The sequence below is a fragment of the Clinocottus analis genome, unplaced genomic scaffold (genome assembly GCF_023055335.1).
Source record: "Clinocottus analis isolate CAN_PGR_092001 unplaced genomic scaffold, fCliAna1.0.p SCAF_9, whole genome shotgun sequence".
In the NCBI taxonomy this organism is placed as follows: domain Eukaryota; kingdom Metazoa; phylum Chordata; class Actinopteri; order Perciformes; family Cottidae; genus Clinocottus; species Clinocottus analis.
Window position 1 is genome coordinate 8,985,092 of NW_027176251.1, and position 20,687 is coordinate 9,005,778.

The 20,687-nt window shown below is 40.0% G+C and overlaps 2 protein-coding genes across 2 annotated transcripts; one reads left to right on the plus strand and one right to left on the minus strand.

The window, feature by feature from the left end:
• Positions 1–1,467: 1,467 nt before the first annotated feature.
• LOC137781648 (glycoprotein endo-alpha-1,2-mannosidase-like protein) lies at positions 1,468–16,532 on the plus strand. The gene is made up of 4 exons (XM_068570537.1): positions 1,468–2,519; positions 4,513–4,622; positions 11,310–11,386; positions 12,479–16,532. Exons 1-4 carry the CDS (start codon positions 2,009–2,011, stop codon positions 13,113–13,115), a joined length of 1,335 nt encoding a protein of 444 aa, XP_068426638.1. The 5' UTR covers positions 1,468–2,008; the 3' UTR covers positions 13,116–16,532.
• yrdc (yrdC N(6)-threonylcarbamoyltransferase domain containing) lies at positions 14,484–19,751 on the minus strand. The gene is made up of 6 exons (XM_068570538.1): positions 19,529–19,751; positions 18,220–18,415; positions 17,355–17,469; positions 17,146–17,265; positions 16,814–16,944; positions 14,484–15,359 (listed from the first exon to the last, which is right to left on the minus strand). Exons 1-6 carry the CDS (start codon positions 19,698–19,700, stop codon positions 15,281–15,283), a joined length of 813 nt encoding a protein of 270 aa, XP_068426639.1. The 5' UTR covers positions 19,701–19,751; the 3' UTR covers positions 14,484–15,280.
• Between the last annotated feature and the right edge of the window lie 936 nt (positions 19,752–20,687).

Here is a 20,687-nt window from a genome sequence, read left to right on the forward strand (position 1 = left end):
TTTAATTGCTTTTGAATGTTAAAATGGGAAAATGACCAAAAGTTTGTATGTGTTGTTTTTAAATCTGCAAATTAAATGATAATATCCATTATTAATATTCATTATCATTACGTTTTTCAAGCTGTAAAACTATCTCTGCGACCCTATTTCAGTACTTTCTGACGTTTTGAAATGATTTAGAATGGGACAACTTGAAGTAGCCGATTATTTTTGGGGGGAATTTAACTAATAATTCCGACACAAGAAAGTATTCTCGAAGTAATACACAATGAAACTGCTGGGTCTCTTCGTTTCATTGGCTTCATTGATGGTACATTTGGAAAGATTACAGTAATGACCACAGACCTCAAACAAGGGGCGCAAATCCGCTTTAAACTTGCACAAATTGTCCTTTAAACATTCACAGTAATCGACATGTGAGCTACTCCAGCTCTTTAAAGGTTACGGTGTGCGAATAATAACAAACTAAAATCGGCAATATACTTCGTCCTTGAACAGCAAATGTGCTAGAATAGGAGAATGCAGTTTGTTTAACTGATACGTTACGGTATTTTAGATTTAATGTGACGTTAAGTACCACACGTGAAAACGCCGGATTGCGTCATCAAACTGCCTTAACGAACTACTCAGCAGACAAGGAAAACAATGTAATGAAGTATCAGTGAACCAGATGGAGGGGTCATTGCCTCCCAAGTGCTGCCTCAGATTATTTTGGTTGGAAGCCAAGATCTTCCTGCTGGCCTCCAGCCAAGGTGGACGGAGCTAATGGTCTGCTGGGTAATTTATCCTGTATACTGCTGTTAAATTAACCGGGCTTCCCCTTCTGCTGGATTGAAGCTAAACTCCTTCATTTAGTTTAAAGTCGGCAGTAATAAATAAAATGAAAGGAACATGTTGCCTTTGATCAAAACTACATACACACATAAATTAGAATCAGATATACTTAATAATTCTACTGTTTCCACGGATTTATAATAATAATATTAAATACAATTATTATTATTATTATTAGTAGTAGTAGTAGTAGTAGTATTAATATTATTAATATGATTAATAATATAATAATACAAGTCCCACTCTCTCTGCATATTAAACTGGGAATCACAATGGCAAGACAGGATGTCCTAATTCCCGGCAATACCTGAAAGCGGCACGGGGAAGTGCCCTCTGGTTTATGATATAAAATACCACTAGATGTCAGTACATCTCTGAAGACGAATAAACACTTGAGTTTTGATTTTATAGTCAATATTATGACAACTGATCGTGTCTCTTGCTAAAGAGATTAGACTCGGCGATGAGTCACAGGGAAATCCCGACAATACTGCAGACTTAATCTTTGCTGCTGGTATGACGACAGGATTCACATGACGGCTAATCGTCATGCATTTCTGTTGCGCGAGGCTCTGTAGCCACAAACTAGAGATCAAGGGAGCCCCGCCTCTTTGATACCCGGACGACCAACCAACCACGGAGACTGGAAACCCCCTGTGGACATCATCCCGACGCCGGTCGTCTGTCCGTGTCCGGTGTCAGGTGGATGGATCAGCTTCTGAGCGGGACTCGGCGGCCAGCTGGAGCCAAGCAGCTCAGAGAATAACAGTTTGGAGATCAGCGAGTGAAGCGTTTTGATGGGAACAGCATCGCCCTGTTATACAGCCGAGTGGGATGAGACGTTAGCGGACCGTGTTAACGTTGCATGGGGCAGAAGGAGCGCTGAAGGGAGTTTCCTCACAGGCTACGCAGCTCAGCAGGATGGAAAACACGATGCTGCAGGAGAAAGTTACAAATCCAACAGCCAACTGCGCCAAGTAGTGTGCTGCGACCGGACTGCAACCATGTAGCTAACTTTTGTTTGTTATTTTTTGTTACGAATTCAGAAGTATATGGCATTTGTAGTTTGAAGAGCAGCTCGTAGCTTGCGAGGGGAACTCTCGGTGAAGGGGAAAGCCGAAACAAGACAGCGGGGAGGTTCATTTTGTGCTTCTGGGCACTTTACAGCCAGGTAATGGCAAGATTACGCAGGAAAGCATGCATAGCGCTGTTCCTCTTCACGCTGTTCGTCTTTGGGACCATGATGGGACTCAGGACCCTGAAGCCCAGCGACGGCTTCTCGGATCTGGCTCCGGGCTTGGAGCTGTTGCCGATGATCGCGGGGAAGATGGACCGGCGGTCCGTGTCCCGTGACGCCACCGCGTCCCCGGATCAAGCCCGTCCGGCTGGCAGCAACACTAAAGCAGTTTTGTCCAACTCCGGCCCCGAGGGGATCATATTTTATGATGTTCATATCTTTTACTACACCTGGTACGGCACCCCACACATGGACGGCAAATACATCCATTGGGACCACATCCTGGTTCCACATTGGGACCCCAAAATCGCATCTAGCTACCCGAGAGGAAGACACATGCCGCCTGAGGACATCGGCTCCAGTTTCTACCCTGAACTCAATCCGTACAGCTCGAGGGACCCGGACGTGTTGGAGTCCCACATGGAACAGATAGGAGCATCTGCAGCAGGTACAGTTCAGAGGTGCAATGTACTGCCTAGATTTATTGGAAAGAAATAGAAAGACAAATAGTTCTGTTTTGCTTTTTCGGCTTTCGATGCAGCACAGAATATTCTAGCCACTTTAAAAAAAAAAAAAGCTGCTGGAGAGGCACAAAACATTTCAGCACCACACTTCCTCTGGACAGCTCCCCACACCCTGAGCTCAAAGTCCCAATAGATCTGCTGCTGCGCTTTTCCCTTCAGCACAGAGAGAAACGTAATGGCTTTAAAAACACCAGCAATCCAGAGATCAACTAATTCGGGCTACATTATGACTATAACACCTTCCTGACTATCACAATTTCAAAATGGATTTAGAATATTTCGAGTGTTACATTTTAGTGTGTTTTTCAACACAGCATGTTCCTCAGTGCTGAGTAAAATAAATATCAGGGTTGCAATACGTTTATATGTTACAATATTTATTTGACAATACAATAGATTTTAAAAAAAACCAAGGCAAGAGTCATAACACACATCTGATAATGTATAGCTTTAAAATCTTCGAGGGGAATACAATAGTAATTTAAATGTGTGGTATGTGTTACCGAAGGTTAAGTGTGTTGTAGTTACATGACTTGCATAAAAGAAGAGATGTATGGTATGTAAGTATCACCCAGTCCTGATTGTCGTCTCGATTCAGGCTCAGATCAGGGTTTTATTTTTTTGTGTGTCTCATGAAATATTAATGTTGTCATTCTTTTGAAAAACTTGAATGGCTTCCCTAAAAGACAGCAGCGTCCTGTCGTGGGCATGATATCAAGTAACAGCCTGGTGTGTCCAGCCGTCTGCAGCCTACACATGATAGGCCCGGATGTTACTGTCCCGCACCTCAGGTTATTGTACACCATTCGGAATGATGACCACGCCATCCATCCGTTAGAAACCTCATCAGGAAGACAGATGGATCATGGGAGTGCTGGCTCACAATGCTTTGTAAAAATAATCAATTTCATTATCGCAGCCAGCCAAACTCTAAATAGTTCCATTTGGCTTGATGACTGAGGCCCATAAATATAATGAATAGCAGCTGCCTCACTCTTAATACACACAGACATAGTTGGGTATTGCAATCTAATAGTCCTCATAGCTCCAGCAAGTGAACATTTATTTAATGAATTAGCTCTTAGTGCACATCCCATGTGCCAGATCCTCTCTTGTGCCAGGCGCCATTGTTGCTGATATGAAGCTATTCTCAGCCAGGATCAGAGCATGAGAAAGCATTTCTCAACTGCAATTTATAAGGTATCACACATAGCAGGGCAGCAAGATTGCGACTTAAACAAGACATAACAGACACATTAAATATGTGTATATTCATTAATTGGGTGCAGGATATGGGTGATGGAAAGGTAAGCATTTAAATAAAAACACAAAACAAACGATCACAAAGAGACGCTTAACAACAACAAATCTCAATGCGACCACAAAGACACGTCCAAATGAACACTAACAAAATAGCCACAAAGAGACACAAAACAACCCAAAAGTGATACATTTAGCTCTATATGGTGTCTTGCTCCTATTTAAGCAGGATGGGGGGCTTTTACATATCTGCCCCTGAGGACTCATTGTCCTATAATCCAACCATGCACACATTATCTAACTGCAAACCTTGCCAGCATCTCTCCTTTAAAATACGGTAATTAGCCCTCAATGGATTACCGTTGCAGAAATGTAATAAACTCACAACTGACTGTGTGGTCTCAGTGGTCTCAAACTGTGTGAAGGGCTGCATGAAAAAACCTCACTTAATGATAGCAAAAACGTATTCCGCTCCCATTTTGGGGACAGGACTGTCAGCATTTATTGCATTCCCTTTCAACACGGCATGAGATAACTTATTTAGAGGTTCATATGCATTTTGGACGTACGTTCTTTGCAGTATGCTCTCTGAGGTATTGACCAGTATTTTAGGTCCAGCATGGATGATCAGACTCATGAGTTTACGTGTGTGTCCAGGGGTTCTGGTCATGTCCTGGTATCCTCCCGGCTTGGCTGACGACAACGGGGAACCCTCTGAGGATTTGGTACCAGTTGTGCTCGACGCTGCATATAGACACAACCTAAAGGTAAAAAGCGTGTATGTGTGTGTGTGTGTGTGTGTGTGTGTGTGTGTGTGTGTGTGTGTGTGTGTGTGTGTGTGTGTGTGTGCGTGTGTGTGTGTGTGCATGCATGTGTGTGTGACTTGCAACAAAGTGAGGAAAGAGAAAGCAGGAGGAAGAGCAATGAAACAAATACATTTATCAGCTAAATATTTGCGCAGACTGCAAGTTGTCGCAGGAAAATGAGAGATGATTGTTCAATGATTTGTCCACTTTAACCAATATCACCAATATTGCTGGTATGGTAGTGGGTATTTACAACTTTTATCATTCTTCTATTTATATATATTTAAAGTTACTGTGAGGACATTTTACCTGCTTATGAAACAGTCTCAATTGATTATTACACTATATGAACGGCATAAGTAAACAAGACCATCATTGAGAATGTTGGCTATTTCTATGAATTGTTAATGTTAGTTATGGGTGACAGCTGGTCGGATTTCGCATGAGATCAGATAAAATCATTCAGGTTCACCAGAAAGTCCTTCAGCTCAGACTCCAGCGGGGCCGGACAGCTCCTTGTGTTAGCTTTCACCTTATTAATATTCAGGTAAATCACATTGAGAAGGAAGATCAGGCCAAGATGGCAGCATATAAGGTTTCAGACGAAACAATCCGTTAAAAAAACCACATAATAATGATAAAGTAGGACTAAGAATAGGCGATTATATTAATTCCAGACTGTATTTTAGTGGCTAGAGAAGAAAACAGAAAAACTTGTATGATGTTGAGATGTTGTATATGTGTTATGTGATTTGATATAATGAAGATGAACATGTTTTATGAATGAAAGCATCCTGGGGACAAACAGGATTTGTATTTATGAATTGTATCTGTGAAAAAAAGAACCAGGACTATACAGCATATCATCTGCATAGCAATGAGTATTAGTTCCACAGGCACAAACACCAACATGATTTATGAAAAGAAAAAAGAATGGAGGCCAAGAAAGAAACCTTGAGGCACTCCAATAATTACAGTAAGCTATTTTAAACAGCCCACTAATTTCAAACACAACAAACTAAACTACAGCAAAGCCACAACTAACACAGACAACGTGCTGTATAGTAGTATTGAGGCATGGGTTCGATGTGTAAATATCTCTGTCCATGATCTCACTTGGAGCAGAGTGACACAGGAGCTAGAATAGGATTAATGGTGCTTCACACAGGTGAGTAGAGAGCCTAACACTGCTCAGGATAGTAATCCCAAAGGAGCCATTGTGCTCTGAGGAGTTATACACGGAAACAGCAGTTGTTTTCATCACAAGAGAGGAAGGTTGGGAGCTTTTGAACTTGTTCTGCAACCTCCCATGAAGCTGTCTCTGCTACTCATGGATTTGACTCTGGATGGTTGCAGCTGCAACGACATTTCCTCCCCAGCATCAGAGCAAAAAACTTAACAAAGAAACAGGTCAAATAGCTGCTCTTGCTGCATCAGTTGTTCAGTCAGGATGAGCATATCAGCAGGGTGGAGAGGTGGGGGTGTTGCAAAACCACATGACCGACTTGCCAATTAGGTTGGAAAATGGCCCATTAAAGGAAAAAGCCGCCCACCATGTTGGTCTCTCTGCCTCCTGTGACTGTATCGAAGGCATATTACACTTTTACAGAGAAAGCTAGCTCATAATGCGATACAATTCACTTCAGATTCTCACCAGATAAAGATAAACCAGAAGGGAAAGACAGAAAAGACATTATGACACAATGATAGGAGTTTGATGCGTTTCTTTGGTCAGACTTTCTCTTAAAGGAGAGTTAAAGGAAAATACATCATGTGTTCATGTGCACATAAAAAGCTACTCCGAAGCTTTCTGTATGAATTTGAAATGACACATAAGAGAGACGAGCGGGTAAGAGTTTTCTTATGTAAAAGCACGTGCCATTAATAATGCACTTACACATTTGCACAACACACTAAATGTTTAAGTAAAGTAAAATCAGCCAGCCGATGAGAAAACAGCATCGACATTTCTGTAAGGTTTTGTTTGAGTTACTATGATTTTTAGAGTTGTTAAAATTTAAAATTTGTCAAATTGTGGAAAAAAACACCACTGCTACTCTTACTTTCCACATGTAATTGTGCTTTGATATATGCTACTATTTTAACATCCAGCACCACAACTAACCAGTCACTGATGAAGTTGTCATCAAGGTTAATTACAAAGCAAAGTCCTCACAAGGATCATTATAACACAATTCATTATGATTCAAGTGTTCGTATCCTGATGTGAAGACAAAGATCATTTATTTTCCAGCAGTGGCAAGACACATATTGGCCTCGTCCTGCGTATAAACATCTCTGATGAGAGACAGTTTGTCAGGCCAGTTTGTCAGATTTGATATCCCATTTGTTTAGTGTCCGTTTGGCTGCAGGCAAAGAAATAATGTATCACAGCGAGAGCAAGACAAGAACGACCAGATTAGACATGCAACGCTGAGCTGATGAGGTTTTACACATAATGCTGTCAGCGGGGAAGCTAATAGATGGAATGTAATGCCATGCTATATCATCACGAGTGACCGAGCAAGCACAACATTTTCAGAAAAGCGTGGAGGAGGTTTGTGTGGTTAGACAGACCTGACAGGCCTTCTACAAATCAACGGAACCTCTTTGCATTGAGCCGGAAGTGTTGTCTTCTGGAAGTCCTTAGAATATCACTATTAGGCAGCAGAGCAGAGAAAACCAGAGAATATTTCTCTTTGTGTACAGCAGCATGGCGAGTGTAGCATTTCCAGGCATCCTCTTGCAGTTTTCCTTGTTGTTGATGAACTCCTCCCACTCCTTCTGCACACAAGGACATTTATTTCTGGAGTGTTTCTTCTTGCATAATGTCAGCAAAATGCTGACAAGGCAAATAACTTTGTCTATGATCATTTGGAACTCAAATGCACATTTTCTAAAGCAACAACCTAACATTATTTCTTTGCTCTTTTTAAATGAAAGGCAGGCTAAAAGGAGAGAGGGAAGCCCAAATGAAGACTGATGGTCCCACAGGAGCAGTGGCAACAGCCAAAACATGTATCAGATCAGGATTCAGGAAACACACAGTAAAGGCAATCTGCTTTTATAGCAAAGTGGATACCAGCCAATCTGAGAAATGCTTCACAGAATGCATGGGTAGTGTTGTTTTGAAACATTAGGCCTTTGGAGTCGATAGAAATTTACAAAAAATAATAACGCTAAATTACTGAAAAAGATGAGCATTTGTTCATCTTTTTCAGTACCTGTCCATATTCACTTTGTTTTCCATCGCACATCTTTGTCCGTCCGTGTCCTTTGCTGTCTTTTTCTGTTTGTCACAGCAGCATTCCTCCTAACTGAAGACATTACATTGAGCTTGCCAGACTTTTAACTGCTTCACAGAGCAATCTAAAAACAGCATGTGAATGTGTCTTTACCAAGGTTTTATGTGGCTCACTGTGGCATGAATTTGACCTTTTCAAGAGTCTTTGTATTCAGGGCTATGCAACCTCAGATTGACAACGCAATACAAACCACGGCTGAAAAAGTTGATTTATTCAAAATTGTGTTATTCAAACAACATTTAAAATGCACAATGTATTGAAATTTACTGACATATAATAAAAAAGCATTAAATGTTCAGCTATTAGAAAGGGGTACCAGAGAATGTTTGGTAATTCTTTCTTGAAAATTAACTTTAACAATGAATCAATTATAAAACATTGACAAATTATGCTCATTTTCATGTTCCTACGTATATTTCAGGTTTCTACCACGTTTACATGCTTTCATTTTTAGATTGCCACATTATTTTTGCCTGCCCTTTTACACCTGTAATTACGTATGTATGTTAAATACACAAAATTACAAATTTGGCATAATTAAATGCTTGGTTAAAATGAAGATGAATGGAAACTGGATCTATTTCACCAAAAAACAAAACCGACTTCTATATTTCTGGCAATCTCACACAACACAGCTAAAAGCACACTGGCTCCTCTTTTGAGTAATGCTCCCCAAGACAGCAATGCACTTTTTATTATATAAGTTGAAGAGTATTTTAGCAGCACCCACACAAAAAAAGCTCGTGTAGCCTGTATTTGGTCGAGTTTGAGAGCAGATCACATGGAGCCTCCCCAGCAGAGATGCTGCTCGACCTCAGCTTGAAGAGGAGTTGAAATAGTCCTCCTGCCCAGGAGAAGGTGGGGGCGGTTTGGTGAATAAAGGGTGGTGGGGGTGATCAGAAGCTGGGTGCAGGAGGGAAGGAGCAGAGGGGCAATGTGCATCATGGGTGCCATGACTCAGTTTGCCGCTCTGAACAATCTGCACCCCGAGGGGCTGCACAAGTTCTATCTAATAAATAGGCCATGTGGCTGCGTGTACACTGGGAAATAACGCCAATGGGTGTCCTATGATGGCATCAGCCATACTTTCCAGATCCGAGCAGTAACAAGAGCAAAACTGACACTCTCTTGTGAAGCAATTTTCTCTGCTTTGTTGAAATTGATCAAATTGTTATAAGGGTCTGGCCCTTTATCTTTGTGTTGGCTCATATCCCTCCTTTAGTGGTTTATGCATGACATGGCACTAAATTCCACTCTGCTCAGCATGAATCATGGGGTTGATCCTGGCCCATGCTGTCAATGTTTATGAGGTATTAAAATGCGAAGACTCTGTCTCATTTATTTCGAAATTACCACATGGGCCAATGTGTTTGGAAAATGAGCTTTCTAGTGGCCTGCATTCTGCTGCCCTGAACAGGAGACCATCACAGCATTTCTCTCTCTGTAGATGATAATTTTATGGCTTAATATCTGCTAATACCTCACAGATTCTTTAAAAATAGGTTCACATTTGATCTCACATTATCGGGCTGTGATTTTGCAAGAAGTCCAGAGAGTTACGGCTGAACAAACATTGTTTCCAGCCTTAATTTTATTGGATTGCTAGGATCCCCCTTCCTCTGTTTTTCTTGAAATTGATATTTTGCTAGCAACTGAATCTTGCACCATTAAAATGTATGTTTTGTAGCACATAAAATCACTAAGCATCTCCATTAGCAGCACAAGTGTTTCTTGCCTCCAGATGACAGTTTATCTCGAGACATTTGCAGTTTGAAATAGTTTGCACGGCTCTAGCCAATTCTAAACATCACTTTAATCTATTAGTACACTCAAGCTCAATGTCATAGTGACACAGTCGGTGCAGCCAACAGTTCTCTTTTCAACAGCAAAACAACAACAGTGCAGTGTGAACAACTATGTGTGCAATATAAGCTTCTCTATAGTAGATCATTATATTACACTATACATGAGACAATGATTCTAAAATGGAAAAACATAATTTTCATCAATGTTCTTATTAGAGAGTGATGCATACACTGCAAACCTGCAGCGTTTCTGCATTTTATCCACGTTAACAGCGTAGCTCTGTCTGTCGGGCGACTGACATTTGGCACAGACATTCACACTGGAATTAAATCTGTGGTTGTTTAATGACTTTGTTGATCCACTGACTTTCACTTCAGTGCCACCTGCAGACATTTGTGGGTTTAGGTTGATTGTCTCTGCAACTGTGATACAATGAAATTGGCTACACACATTCATATCCCTCTGGAAGATTTGTAATAACCCTGGTGATCACTGAACACTTTCATCTAGACTTACCATCAGATAAAACATGTTTTTGGGATGAAATTTGTATTGTCTTTCTAGATATGCAGATAAAGAAAAGAGGTGTATAATATCTCTACATAAAAGATACATATGCACATGATCATATAAATAAGAAATAAAAAATACATAGTGGTAAAGATGCATACACACACACATGTATGCACAAATATATGTACATACGCGCCTACACACCCTCATACATACATGTACACACATTTACACATACATATAGTGTCAATTAGTGTTAATCTTACACATTGAACTTGTTAAAAAAAATGCTGGTCTGAATACAGACGTTCATTCGGTTTTCCTTTCGGGACAAGAGCGGAATACAACATAGGTGATGAAGCTCACTTTATGACATCTTACATTCATTTAGTTACTGTTGGCCTCCATCCAGCATCTTAAAAAGCCACTTTTATTCACATTGTCCCCCTTGGGTGTCCACTGCTCGAGAAGGAAAGTGTTTCACTTTGATCATCTATTATTCAAAGTCTCTGAATTCTCTGGCCATTCCTTAAAATATTCAACTTAAGCACTTTTTTTTTGTCCGTGTCACTTCAGGTCTCTTGTTCCTTTGCTGCTGCTGTTCATCAATTACAAATACCTGTTTCTAACTGAGCCACTGACTGAGCATTACAAAAGTCTCCAGAGGGTCAACACTGAGGGTGAAAACATCTGAAGTGTGACATACATCTACGTGAAAATTAAAAGATGATGCATCTATTCATGGATTTTTAAAAACAAGTAAACGAGTACAGTCATCTGTAACATGGTACTAGGGAAGAGATACCGGACGCCGAATGTCATACTGTGCTTAATGGTCAAAATGGTGCATGACTAACTTTTCTCGGCCTCTTTTTTAGGAAGAATCGCAAGTCCAATCAGTCGTAACAGCCATTGACTACCAAATACTATGTTATCATCTGTGAGTGGTATCTTGTTTCAATGTCAGTAAATAAGATTAATGGAAAAACTAACAAATTGTGGGTCTTTCCACATGTTTTCTTAGGTTGCATTTCACATCCAACCATACAGAGGACGAAATGACCAGAGTGTGCATGACAACATCAAGTATATCATTGACAGGTAGGTTGTATTTCTCTGTCACTGACTCAACTTCAAAAGAAAACAATTCAGATTGCATGGAAAGTTAAAAGAACATTAGTTACAAAACCCAAAATACATTTAGAAATAATGTCTGATTATATAAAGCTATTTCCATGACTTGTTAATGAGTTTTTGAAGCAAATTACATTTTACAAAACTTTAAGTATAAAGGTTGCTCTGAAAAAAAAGCACTCAAGTAAATTCAAACTCAAATGCCAAAACCCTCCAAAATATATTCAGTTTTCATTAAATTTTAGCAAGAAATAGAAAGCAATGTATGTTGTCATTAAATATTGAATCAGTTACCCTTTGACCTTTTCTCTAGAAACCATGTTTGGTCCTAACTTTCCCTTGAAATAACATATTTGTCCATGACAATGTATCCTAAATCTATTGGCTGGCTTTTCATTACATTTGCTGTGGAAATTCATGGTGCCCAGAGATACATCTTTATGTTTTAGGCCGTGATCCTATAAATCTCCTTTAACCACTTTAGACAATTTCCACTTGTGTTGTCCCTCATCTAAACATTCATTAACTGATTAAATTTGGCCTCTTGGGAGCAGCAGAAACAAGATGTGAACATACAATAAAAATGTCCTCATCTTTGATACGGTGAACTTCCAACAGTTAACTATTTACACATCCAGCAGTTACGTAGACATGTTTTATTCCTTAAGAGTTGTGTTTCTGGCCACACAATGTTCCAATACTCTCTCTCTTTTATCTCTGGTTTTGGTCACAACCAATTTCTGTGAGAAATACCAAGAACATTGTCAAAAAACGTACTGAGCAGATTCAGGCTCCCCAGAAGATAATCCCTTTCCTTCTTTAACCTGAGCTTTCGTCCCGTGTCTTCCTCATGTCTCACAGTCAACTTGAACATGTAGATTATACTAACACTTAATAATAGTAATACTGAGGGGAAAAACCTTTTTGGTGCCATTAACTGTCTGTCAATCCTTGCAGAATGACCACATCAGCCTTTTGAATTAATCAGCTATTTCAGCACTAACTCACTACGTTATTAATTATTACTTAATTAATTTACTGTGTTAATGTCTTCAAAAGGTATGGTGACCATGGAGCCTTCTACAAGTTTACTTCCAGCACAGGGAAGACTCTTCCTCTATTCTACATCTATGACACCTACCTGACTCCCCCAGAGTCCTGGTCTGAATTCTTGACTCCCACCGGCTCCCACAGCGTGCGCGGCTCGGCCTACGACGCCATGTTCATTGCACTGATTGTGGAGGAGCGCCACAAGCACGACATCCTCGCAGGTGGCTTCGATGGCATGTACACTTATTTTGCCTCCAACGGTTTCTCCTTCGGCTCTTCTCACCAGAACTGGAAGGCCATCAAAGCTTTCTGTGATGGCAACAATCTTCTCTTCATCCCAAGCGTTGGACCGGGTTACATCGACACCAGCATCCGGCCGTGGAACAACCACAACATGCGCAACAGGGTGAACGGCCGCTACTATGAGACGGCCCTGCAGGCGGCGCTGAACGTGAGGCCGGAGGTCGTCACCATCACATCTTTTAATGAATGGCACGAGGGGACGCAGATAGAGAGGGCAATGCCCAAAAAAACTGTGACCCGCGTGTACTTGGACTATCAGCCACACGGACCCGATCACTACCTGGAGCTGACCCGCCGCTGGGCAGAGCAGTTCAACAAAGAGAAGGAGCAATGGCTCATGTGAGCTTTCATCAAACTGACATGAAACAGCATGCTCTAGTCGTGGAAGTGTGTCTACACACGTAGGAGAGGACAAAAGGAGGGAGGGGAGTGAATGTAGAGACTGATCGGTGTAAACCGGATGTGAGTTTCTGCGCGTGTGTGTGCGCATATGCTGATCTGCAAGAACAGACCACTGTGTCGTCGCTGTGACTCATTTGAGTTTCTAAATAAAGCAGCATTAAAATGGTTATTTTGGGGGAATTTGTTCCATTGACAGCCCAGAGCCCTAAAGGTTTATGTAGGCAGCCCTGTTGGTCTTTGTTCCCTTAATGCAACTTTATGAACTGTCACCACGTAAGGGCCTCTCTGCAGTTAAATAATAGCATTGATTACAATAGCCCCACACATCTATGCTTTCACTGTCATACACAACTGCCTTTCAAACTGATAGACACTAATGGCAACCTCCCTTTGTGTTTGAAATCGCATGCTGTACTGCATAGTAAATCTGTATGTACTGCATATTGGTTATTCAAGATTGAATCTGCCATTACCAGCACTCTGCTCAAGTATACTCAAGCAATATGTCTTCTCTGCATCACATGAATGTAATGATCACAACGTTAATGGTAGGCGCTACCATTGACAAAACATTGTCTATCATACATTTTAAATCACGATTACCTCTAACACTCAATTTAATATGTTCCATTATTATTTGAAGGCCAATTCTAATTAATACATATTTTAATATTCTACAGTACATTATTAAAGGGTGCTCACCACATTTTTTCTTTTCAATGGTTACTCATTTCTAATGATTCTATCCAATGGTTAATTATTTAAACCGACTGCCTCACTGTCAGCCAAATGTCTGAAAGGCAGCAATGCATTTGGGGCGGTTGAGTATGTCCAGTAAGCTCATGTTGCATTTATACTATACGATTGTGGACACAGAAGCCACATAATATGCAATTGGAACGCACTACTACATTTTACATCATACTTGGTATATACAGTATGTTAGTTCGAACACAGCCGTGGTCTTTTAAAAGCAGTACGTATGGGTTAATAAGAAAGTGAAGAGAACCGTTCAGAGTTTGACTGAAGTAAAAACAACAGAGTCAGAAGTGTTAAGAGGCTCAATGTTTTGAAATGGCTATATGAATACAAATGCACCACTTACTGGAGCATTCGAGTCTATGGATTCATTTTATTCAGATGTAATGAAATCCTTTAGTCTATTAAAGTAAAAGGTACTTTCAAACAGGCATTTTGGAGAAGAGAAATATGCTGAGTGGGTTCTGCTTTAAAAACATAAATACACACTTGACTTCAAGACACCGAAAAATAACAAATATGTCTCAAATATTTTTATCAATAAGACTGATACTGAGAAAAATATCTTTTATTGTGACTGCGCAAAGGTTGCGTAACCCATCAAAACGACTGTCGTCAGGCAAGCTCCAGTTTGTCACGCGCAAAAGGGCAGAGGAATTACAAATTGTTCATCCACTTATCCTACATGCTATCCAACATAGATCTGAAATATTACAGTATTTTTAAACTTGTAAATGTAGTTTAGGGTCTAACAAAACAGTTATTGTAGCTGTCACATGTGATCAACCCTCACACGGTTTAGGATGACATCAGGATAAAATAAATAAAGGAGATTCAAAAGAATAAAATATAGTTCAGGACGTAAGTTTGAAGTTTAGTCAATGCAAGTCATGAAACTCCTCCCATCCCGTATGCTTTAACATTTAGGCCACAAAATGAAGACTGACAACCGGTATAGAAATAATAAAATAAAACCTCAAACCACTGTATTTTCTTTTAAGCCACAATGTTTTGACAATAAAAAAAGTTAGGTTGTAATTTTATGCAAGAAAATAAAAAATGTAAAATACAATATAGCTGACTTTGTTCTGCATTTTTTGTAAAAAAAAAAAAAAGGGTGGTAGAGAACAGTGAAGCTTTAATATCCCACATGATCCTATGTTAAAATACACATATTAAAAGTAGATAATAAAGTCATAGAGTCAAAGCGCCACCAGAACAATTCCAGTTCTTCCTTGGGAAAGACTGATTCTTCCATGTGAACATGAAAAGCATTTGTCTCTTCTGAAGAAGCAAACGGTCAACGCTGGTTGTGTGTCTCAGTGTGTGATGTGGAGTGCGGAGAGGTCAAAGGTTCATCTTCTCCCCCGAGTCCTCTGACAGTCCATATTTGTGCTCCAGCACATCAACCGTAGAAGAAAGAGCACTGAAAACAGAAAGACAGTCATAATGTACCGAGCGTCCTTCAGAGTAAACGTGGCATGACAAAAGGAAATGCAGCTTTTTGTGTGTCTGTAGCCATGTTTTGGTCAGCTAATTAATCCATTTACCCTGATTACTCAAGCATTTACATATTCTGACTCTATTTGCTTGACTACATTGTGTGACAAGTTTCCAGAAGATTCATTATCAGAGCAAGTGCTGCAGGAGGCTCATCCTCCGAGTGCTGGAGAACATTGTGATGACACTGTTGCTTCAGTACAAAGCACGGCAGTAAACAAAAAGCACTGACAGGTGCATCTTTCGAGGAAATAAGCCAACAATTTTCCTTTAGTTCATATTGTCCATTCTTCCAGAGTTGTGTAACAAACAGAAAAATCTGACAGAAAAAAAATACATAAAAAAAATAAAATCACATTACACTTCAGTCTTGCATTTATATACGCTCCGTCTCCAATTCACTTCACCTGAAGACTGTTCAACTGTCAAACTTAATAATGTGTTTAGTCTTTGTTCATCTTTACCATGCAAGTAAGCATGGGCAGACAATAGTCCCAAATCCATACTGCAGTAAATATTAATTATATAAAAGGTATGCAATACATCCTCATAATAGTATACTGTTTTAGCAGTTAGTATATAAAATATAAACTTACTTTGGATACTAACATTTCAACAAGATTTAATACTAAATTCATATTTTAGCAAGATTTTACCACCAGCCACAATTTCTTTTTAATAGCCATCACTTGTAAGCGTCCTTCATACCTTAACAACTGAGTGTATTTAATATGCACACCGTCTGCTTTGAGTATACTTCCACTGTGATGACACTGCATCGTAAAAACCTGTCTGTAGAATGGATTTGCGCAAATGTGTTTGGAAATGCTTATATTATACTACCTACATTACAAACTGCAGCACTAGTCTCATACAGTATTTACAGAACGCTCGGATCAGATTTCAGTCAGAAATAACTATTGATCAATCATGTCCATCCTTCTGGGATATTTTGTTAAACTGAAGTATAGTGTGACCTGTATCACATTTATTTATTTTGTGTACAGTTTTGAATAGTGAAAAGGCCAAAAATATTTCATAAGAAAAATGGGAAGCCACTTCAATGGAAAATTAAGTACTTGAAGCAAATAAAAAGATACGCTGACTGCATATTAGACCATATATTTGTTTTGTGCCTTTTTTAAACATGCTTTGTTTGTAACAGTCTTGTGGTTGTACACCCATGTCAACCAGTCAAGTCGTCCAAGTCTTTTCAAAATGTCATCACTTCAACATTTTATTTAAAGATTTTTCTTTGCTAAAGGTTTGGTGTGCCTGCAGATATTATTGGTGGGTATGATTTAACACAGGGAGAATAAATGGCACATGCAACAGCAAAGAGTAAAAGCTAACTGGGTCACAGGAAGGGCTTGAACTCACCAGCCGGGTCTGATGATGCGGTATTTGCCGAGAACCGATAGGTCGACCACTGTTGATCCGAGGCGGCTGTGGTCTCCTATTGGTCCGGCATCTACGACCACTGCCAGTTTGGGCCAGAGCTCCTGAAACTCCTTCAGAGTAAAAACAGCAACTTTAAAGAAAATTGTAGGAAACTTAAATGGCAAAGAGATAAAAAAAAAACAAAGAGAAACCTTTGCAACCTTTGCAAGTGAAATGCTGAGACATATACTGAATTCAAATGTGAAAAAACACAGTGAATGCAAGACTGATAGAAGAAACACTAAACTTGTCGAGTACTATTTTTCACTCACGTGCACGGCCACGGTGCTGGTGTGCGAGCTGATGTTGGCGCTGGTAAGAGCGAGTGGTTCAGCACACATCTGGCAAAGGCGTCTCATGAAGTCATGGTCCGGGATACGAACACCGACAAGCTTAAGGGGCACGTGGAAACGTTCACAGCAAATTACTGACGTTCAGTACGAAACCATTTGTTTGCAGCTTGGAAAAGGGGTGGGCTTACTGAAGTAAAGGGGTTGAGATCCGTGTTTAGTTCTCCAGATCTTTCAAAAACCAGCGTGACAGGACCAGGCAGCAGGTCACCCAACAGCCCATCCTTCACCTTCACCTTACAGTACCTGACCATGAAAACAAGAACCGTGTTTAAAGGTTTCACGCGACAGGATTCATAGCACTAATATAGCAGCAGACAATTGACCTTGACGCGCCGATTTTCTGATTAGAGGATGACCCGCTTTACAACTGAGACACAGTTTTTTCGCTGATAACGCAGCCCCCGACCCAACCTCCCTCAGGTGAACACTCTTAGCTCGGCCAGCACTGTTGCACCGTTAGCTGCGAGCGCCATTTAAAAAAAAAAAAAAAGGTACATTTGGGATTAACAGAGTTACATACAATCGCTCAGTTCCAAATTTTACACCTGTGATGTTCTATGTTTAATCCAAGATGTTGTCAGTGGTCAGTCTGCCTAATCTCCTTTGTATCATTTTGTGATTTACTTACAAATGCCTTCATTTAAGAGATCGCGTTCAAGCAAATAATGAATGAATTCTGGGGTGTTTCTGTGACAGCAGGTGCGCCTGTCACTCAAAATGTTAAATGTTTCTTGTTGGTGTGGAGACGGTATCTCTGCCTCTTCTACATCTGACTCATCTGTGGATGACGAATTTATTTGGTAAGTCTATGATTAAAACTATCACACTTCTGAGGCACCACTGATGTTTTAAATTACAAAATCTACACGCCAACTGTTTGAATTATCAGTTTACCACATCCACAGTTAACCATCCATCAAACAACATAATGGGCTTCAAGTCTTCCTTTTTCATTCTGGAGATGAAATGGCGAGCATCCGGACTGAAACATACTTATAGATATCCTGGATTTCTCCGACACAGATGGCCAGCGGTTTATGACCATTTCGTGCTTTGATATCGTAGGTTTTTCTGACGGCTTCAGAGTTCTGGGCCAGACATGCTAGGCCGTAGATGGTGTCTGTGGGCACACCGACCACATGACCCTCCTTCAGAGCCTTTGCTGTACAGGTCAGGATTTCAGCACCATCTGCAGTTCAAAAAGACAAAGAGTGTAAATGGAGGCATCATCCATAGTACGACACACATAACAATAAAACACAGAGGGGGGAAGAATATATACATACATACATACACACATATATATATATATATATACACATACATACATACACAAATAATAGCTGTGACTACAGTGTATGAAAGTTAGGTAGTCCTGATGTGGCACCTTGCATGGTAGCTCCTCTCCTCACTGTGTGAATGATTCCTATGTAAAGCGTCTTTGAGTATTCAGAAAAGTGTGATATAAAATCAAACTATTATTATTTCAATTGAATATCATACTGATATTAAACCAGTTGGTTGTATACTGGAGATTGATTTAACGGTAGTAATGGGCTGAAAAACTTGCAGCATAACTATTGACTTGCATAATAGGAAATGCAGACCATTCTTGAACAAACGGTACATGCAAGCAGTGCAAAAACACTTTGTATTACTTCATATATTCACTACACGACATTTCTGAGGGAACTGTGGTACACTGATTGCAAGATACTTTGCAGAAAAATGGCTTGCAAGCATATAAGGCTAGGAATATGATAATAGTTTCTATTGCTCAACTAAAGGTGACATGTATTACAGATCCATAGTTCTTCAAGTAATCAAGTAATCACATCTGCAGTTAGTCTGTCCATACGACAAGTGACACTTTGAGAAGTAAGTTGTAAAGGAGTATTTGAAATTAATAAGACTTTTGTTTCACAGATATTTTGTCACAGATATTCTTTATTTTATTGACGTGCAGAATTAGGATACTTTCCCCAAAGCTGTAAAACATCTGATTATATCACATGATGGCATTATGAATACAGCGTTGAAGCCTTTATGCTCAAGGCAGTCTGATTATGAAGTAAATTAACGTTACTGTATTGGACGATGACATAAGCTCTGGGTGGATGTGCAACAGGAACACGCATGACCGGAAAATCAGGAGTCTGATGTAACACGCTGCAGTGTTTACGTTACTCACTGACAATCTTTAGGCATCGTTCTTCAATACAGTGGTTCAGATCTATCAAAGTCATGCAAACCTATAGCCTACAGATATGTACGTGCACTTCAGCCGTGAGTGTAAACTGACCTGTTAGGCTCTCCTGATGAACACATGGCCCATTGAAGGTCGGTGGCAACAGACGCAGCACTTTGGTCTTGAGCTCTTTACACATCTCTCCTCCAAGTCGACGAGCTGGGGCGGAACTGTGAGCTCTACTGGATTTGATTAATTCAACAACGACTTTATAAACGGTCTTCATGCAATCAAAGCTACAGCGGCTAATGTGTCACCTCACAGCTGGGGTGCAGGCATGCTCTCGCCTGATGAAATGACAGAACTCTTCCGGGTTACGCCCCTAAACCAATGATGCCGACTCACTTAAAGGGCCAGCAGAACGATGAGAGGAAAAACAAAAATTGAGACTTTGGAGAATTGATATGTCAGTGTTTTTTTTAATATTAGATTACTCTATTGATGGTATAACCTTTTATGCAGAAGGGTAAGATATTAATGCTACTTATGTGAACATTTTCTAAAGATATACTCTGAGGATATCTCTGGGTATTTTAGTTATTTTGTAGTTTATATAAACATTATATCATAAATCATTTACCTTAACAACTTTTATATATCATCTGGAACTCTGACAAATGTGTTAAACTACTTTTCACTTTCCTATTTTTCTATTTACCCTCGACATATTTTGTTATTTTTAAAGTTTAAAGCATTGTCTGACACTTCTTTAACCCTCCAACAGATCACAACAGGTACCTGCATGCCTGCTTCATTGCTCATTAATTAGGGAAATGTAAATCACCTGTGAGCACTTGCTTAGTTACGCAGAAGGCACACACAATATGGAAAAGCAGAGCGCAGCTTAGGACAAATAATAAATCTATCAACATGGCTGAGGACAAAGGTAACAACAAATGCACCTTTAGGTTTTAACCTTTGCATTATTTACATTTCTCCTAAGCAGGTTTGTAAAACAGTTACAGGTTGTACAGAGTTGCAAACCGGCGAGGCCGTTTCAACTGTCAAACAGGTCAGCCACAATATAAAGGTCTAACTTTTAATTACCGTCTGCCCAACATTAGTAAATAACCTCCATGTTTTTCTTATCAGGAGCTCGAGGTCCTGGAGGACGGACTAGGAACCCTGTCTGGTAACATCAACCTGTGCAACCAAGTCCTGGAAGACTTGAGGCTTCTAAGTGGTGTCCTCGAGGTGAGCTCGCCTTTCTTTC

What these genes read in the sequence shown, in the direction of transcription:
- LOC137781648 (XM_068570537.1), top strand. Translation starts at nt 2,009, where the DNA reads ATGGCAAGATTACGCAGGAAAGCATGCATAGCGCTGTTCCTCTTCACG. An exon ending in GATAGGAGCATCTGCAGCAG is followed by an intron (nt 2,520 to 4,512) that starts GTACAGTTCAGA and finishes GTGTGTGTCCAG; the next exon opens with GGGTTCTGGTCATGTCCTGG. An exon ending in CATATAGACACAACCTAAAG is followed by an intron (nt 4,623 to 11,309) that starts GTAAAAAGCGTG and finishes ATGTTTTCTTAG; the next exon opens with GTTGCATTTCACATCCAACC.
- yrdc (XM_068570538.1), bottom strand. Translation starts at nt 19,700, where the DNA reads ATGAAGACCGTTTATAAAGTCGTTGTTGAATTAATCAAATCCAGTAGA. An exon ending in GAAATCCAGGATATCTATAA is followed by an intron (nt 17,470 to 18,219) that starts GTATGTTTCAGT and finishes TTTCATGGTCAG; the next exon opens with GTACTGTAAGGTGAAGGTGA. An exon ending in CGCATCATCAGACCCGGCTG is followed by an intron (nt 15,360 to 16,813) that starts GTGAGTTCAAGC and finishes TTCTGTTTTCAG; the next exon opens with TGCTCTTTCTTCTACGGTTG.